Source organism: Nansenia antarctica (genome assembly GCF_963989245.1).
Source record: "Nansenia antarctica genome assembly, chromosome: 7".
NCBI lineage: Eukaryota > Metazoa > Chordata > Actinopteri > Argentiniformes > Microstomatidae > Nansenia > Nansenia antarctica.
This window is the reverse complement of record NC_137677.1, coordinates 12,220,242-12,225,241: the sequence shown is the minus strand read 5'-3', so window position 1 is coordinate 12,225,241 and position 5,000 is coordinate 12,220,242. Positions and strand designations below refer to the sequence as shown.

The 5,000-nt window shown below is 45.0% G+C and overlaps 1 protein-coding gene across 1 annotated transcript in view; it reads right to left on the bottom strand.

Annotated features, from left to right (window-relative positions):
- Positions 1-79: 79 nt before the first annotated feature.
- dhcr24 (24-dehydrocholesterol reductase) overlaps positions 80-5,000 on the bottom strand; it is a 12,197-nt gene continuing 7,276 nt past the window's right edge. Inside the window, exons 7-9 of the mRNA XM_080535561.1 lie at positions 4,531-4,728; positions 3,819-3,997; positions 80-1,505 (exon numbers count right to left, since the gene is read on the bottom strand). Of these exons, the coding sequence (XP_080391687.1) occupies positions 1,352-1,505; positions 3,819-3,997; positions 4,531-4,728 (531 nt within the window). The 3' untranslated portion in view covers positions 80-1,351. The remainder of the gene's footprint in view (positions 1,506-3,818; positions 3,998-4,530; positions 4,729-5,000) is intronic.

Below are 5,000 nucleotides of genomic sequence, written 5' to 3'. Positions count from 1 at the left end.
ACACTCCCACTCCCCAAAGACATCAGAAAGTTTGATTAAAAAATACAATATACAATACAGGAAAGGTGTTTTATTGCGGTATTGATCTTTATTCCTCTGTACATCAACAAAGCCATAAATATGGACAGAACCAGTGTTGTGTTTCCCAGAGTGTGAGTATAGCAGTGTGATTGTTCCTTCACGTGATCAACAAACTATCACCTACAAAAAAACGTTAAAACATCCGTCATTCAAGATAGCTCTCAGGTCAGGGTTTTAAGGATCCGGGTTGGATACTCTTGGTTCAGAGATGTGGCACAACGGTCGTGAGAGTTCAAGCTCTAGACTTGTGTGAATGATAGAATGTGACTCTATTTCCAGCAGGGGAAAAACATAAAACAGTTCAGAATGATTTGAAGAGTTTCATCACAAAACACTTTCTATCCATTTGCCAAGTTGACTGCATCGTCTGCTGAGGAGTTGGATATTTATGCAAATTGCAGGGGATCTGTGAGATGGTCTGTGGAGGCTTTGAGGTAGGGTAGACAGTGTTTTACAATGAAACTCTTTGCATAATGACAACCAACACAGAATGAGGGGAAGGCTGAGTGATGCATGGCAATCTCTTACACTGGACACATGCACATCAAACAAAGACACAGTCCAGTTATCTGACCAGTCTGGTTGCTCTGCAGTCTCTACGAACCAGGTGGACCGAAAGTTAGAGTTGGGAGTATAGGACATGATATCATTATAACAGAATTACATTGATGTTAATAATAATAATAATAATAATAAAATAAGACATACATCAAAAATACATTCACAATTTGCCATGCAAGCTCAAATTATTACTAAAATATACTTCAATATACTTCAGAGGCACCAAAGATATGTGGATGTGGGGTAAGGGTTAGGGGGTCAGGGTTAGAGGGTCAGTGGTTAGAGGGTCAGGAGTCAGGGAGTAAGGGTTAGATGGTCAGGGGTTAGGGGCAAGGTTTAGGGGTAAGGGTTAGAGGGTCAATGGAGCTGGTGTTGAAAGAGAAGGCTGGTGTTTGAGAACTGGGTGAGGTTGTGTGTTTTCTCCTCTCAAGTGGTTTAGCTTCATGTTGCTGTAAGATTCACATCCACCAGGGCTTTATGTCTGGGATTTAACCATACAAACAGTCTGAGAACACGTACCAAAAATCACTTAAAAAGTCTTATTTTAGCATGATATAAGGCTTTTAAATATGGATTTTAGCTTAGGAGATGGCATAGGAATAGGCAGACTTAAACTCCAGTTGAGAATCAAAGTGCTGAGTTGTTTTTCTGGTGAGCAGGAGGAGTAGGGGGGGTTAAGGGTGAGGGTCAAGGCTAAGAGGTCAGGGGGTCAGTGTCGTGCCGATTTGCAGATCTTGTCGTAGACCTCAGGAAACGCCCCCTTGCAACCGAGCTCCTCCCTCAGGCGGTGGTACAGCTGTCCGTCAAACATCTCCCAGAATTCCTGGCGGTCCATGTAGATGTCGGCGTACAGCATCTGGAACCTGCAAGGAGAGAGAGTGAGTCATAGTGATGTCACAGTGTTGTTGACTTAATCACCTTTGTGTATTCCATGTTATATAATCGTACAAAGTAGTGAAAATACCACCGCTCAGGTTACCTGAAGAAGGTCTATGACCGAAAGCTCACGCAATAAACTACGTATTTTTGCACAGATTTGAGTGTGCGGATGCTGTTTTTTTGCACTCATATCATACAATACGAGGCTGGTGGAAGTAGAAATCGGAGGACGGGGATCAATGTAATGCATTACAATCAGCCCGTCCTCCCGACTTCTACCTCCACCAGCCTCCACTGGCCTGACTCGTCATGACTGCTCTGACGAAAGGCTTATGCTGAGATCAATGTGATCAATGACGTTAATGCAGTGAACAGTTGAAGAGGTTTAATTATGATATATCAATGAAAACACCAATGCACTGTTCACACAGGCCTTTTCCCTAGCCCCCCCCCCCCCAAAAAAAAAAAACTTCTATTTCAACTTCAGTAAATGAGACCTTCTACACGATTTCAACTTAAAAATCACAAAAACCATTGATGGTATTGCACCCATTAGATCCAAATGCATCTCTGGTAGCGGCCCATATTAAGGTCCTTAATGACATTTGTGTAAACACCGACTCCGGAAAAATCCCAGTTCTGGTACTACTAGATCTTAGCACTGGGAACAGACTGGTTGAAAATGTCTGCTTTCCTGGTGTTCTGGTTTTTGAAGAGGGTCCGAACCTCATGTTCAGTGATGGAGAGTGGAGCAGGTGAGGTAGCAGTGGTAGGAGAGGCAGCGTAGGTGGAGGGGGGGGACCTGCGTGGAGCTTCAAACCATGTGCAGAACACATTAAATTGGTCTGGGAGATTCGGGTCGGCAGAGGCTGGGGGGGGCTTTTTCTTGTTTGTCAGATTGTAGTCCCTTCCATACAGCTCTGGTGTTATTATCGCCGACTTGTTGTTCATTTCCGTCCTTACACGTCTTCTTAGCATTCCGGATGGCATTGTTGAGAGAGTATTTGGCTTTGGTGTATGTATCTCTGTCTCCACTCCTGTAGTCTGCCTCCTTCTCCTTTCTCAGTGATCTCACTTCCTTGCTGAACGGTGGTTTATTGGTTTATTGGTTTATTGTTGCCATAAATTACAATGATTTGTCTGGGGATGCAGATCTCCTCCCAGAAGTGGATGTAGGATGTGCAGGAGTCTGCATAATCATCCATGTTATTGCATGCTAGTTTAATAGATTCCCAGTCTGTAATGTCCAGGCAGTTTTGTAATGATTCAATGGCCTCAGATGTCCATCACTGGGCTGACTTCTTGGTTGGTTTTTGTCTTTTGAGTAGAGTCCGATATGTGGGGATGAGTTTAATCACAGCATGACCTCCGTTGCCGAGCGGCGCACGAGTAGCAATGATCAAGAGTCCTTTCTCCCCTGGTGGGGCAGCACACCAACTGGTTGTATTTCGGTTTGCAGTTTATCACCAGTAATTCCAGGTTGGGAGAGCATGATTTAACAATGACTGTTCGGACCAGTTGTTACTCACATAGAAGCAGACTCCACCACCCTTCGATTTCTCGGTGGCTGCTGTGTCGCGATCTGCTTTAAAAAGCTGCTAGTCGGGCAGGTCGACGGCGGTGTCTGGGATATTGAGATGAAGCCAAGTTTCCGTAAAGCAGAAGGCAGCAGTACAGGAGTAATCCATGTCAGTCCTCAGCCGGAGTGAGTGACCTCACATTAGCCAGCACTAGTCCAGGTAAAGGTGCGCAGAAACCTTTCCTCTGTAGATGGGATAGGCAACCGGCTGGTTTCAACCAGCCATGTGCGAGCCCTTGTATGCCTCAGGTGTAAGCTCCGTTCCAGAGTTGCCGTGTCAGAGTTTCTTGTGATATCGGTGTGAAAACCCTGAAATACAGGGTGAGAACCAGGCGCAGTACCTGCAATCTCACACGCCTCACACGGGAAGGGCAGCGCTTGAATACAGTTGCAGTAATAACGCTTTTATTTATATTTTTTTATTCATTGTCTTATTATATTGTTAAATGTTTATCAATTTTTTCTCTATATATGTACCTATTCTTGTCATCTTTTATTTTCTTACTATCCTCCTTTTTCCGTATTTTTTTATGCTATATGTAAAGCACTTTGAATTGACCCTGTTGTATGAAATGTGCTATACAAATAATGGAAACAATGCAAAAGGTGTCTTGAACCACAACTCTGAAACAACAATCTGCCACTTGAATGTGGTGTGTGTGTGTGTGTGTGTGTGTGTGTGTGTGTGTGTGTGTGTGTGTGTGTGTGTGTGTCTTACCCGTGCACCTCCCGAACAAACTGCTCCAGCTGTCTCGTGGTTGCTTTGGCCTGGAAGTGTTTGACCCTGGGCTCCCCGTACGCTCCGATGTCCACGTACAGCTCCTCCTCCTGCCCTTTGGGATGGACCATGCCCCGGCCCGGGGACAGCAGGAACGGACACAGCCACAGAGGGTACACCTGGGAGGGGACACAGCGACACAGCCCCTCAATCACACCCCCGAGTAGGCGAGCGAGCGAGTGTGTGTGTGTGTGTGTGTGTGTGTGTGTGTGAGAGTGACAATCTTGCCCCTCCGCCATTGACAGAGTTTGTATCACTATGCTCTGGCAGACAAGAGCATCCTCGAGAGGCAGCTGTATGGTGCAGTATAGGTACAGTGAGTTCAGCCGTTCGGCTTTTTCCATCAGAGCTGTACATTTCTGGAACTTAATACCCAGCTCTATCAAACAATGTTCTACTCTGACAGGCTTCAAATCAAAACTGAATCATGGCTTTTTTCTTTCGTTTCTTTTTTTTATGATTTGATGTAATGTTTTCTTGTGTTAAGTGTGATGTTTTTTATTTCCTGTAGTTCTGTTTTATGTGATATTTCTATGTCCTATACTAGTTCTAGCTACCCAGCTAATTCAGGGAGGTCAATGACTGTGCATTGTCCCTTTTAAATAAACAAATAAAAAACGTGCGTGTGCGTGCGTGCGTATGCATGCCTTACATGTATGTCCTGGTGGAAGCATGTGATGGCAGCCTGGATGTGCTTCATAGGGACCAACATGTCCTGGACCACGTGGTTCTGTTCATACAGGCGTCTGATGGTCTCTCCCTGGGTCAGCTTCAGCAGGGAGATCTTAGGAGGGACCATCCACCCGAAGAGCCACCGGAACACAGGGTTGTTACCGAACGGGATGATGTCCTAGAGAGAGGACCACACACCACGCGACGCACAGACACACACACATACATTTGTAAGGGATTCTGTCTGACCAAGTCTGCAAGTCTACAAGGATGTGTGCTTTCTCCTCTGTTATTTATCCTCCACATATATGTGACGCAGGCTAGCAGAAGGGGGAATATCTCGCAATTGTCATTTCGCGTTTTTTTTTGCCCACTCGTATATAACAAACAACAGTCTTAGGATCACTAAATACTTGAATTTGTGAAGTGGATTCACTCTATCATCTACCG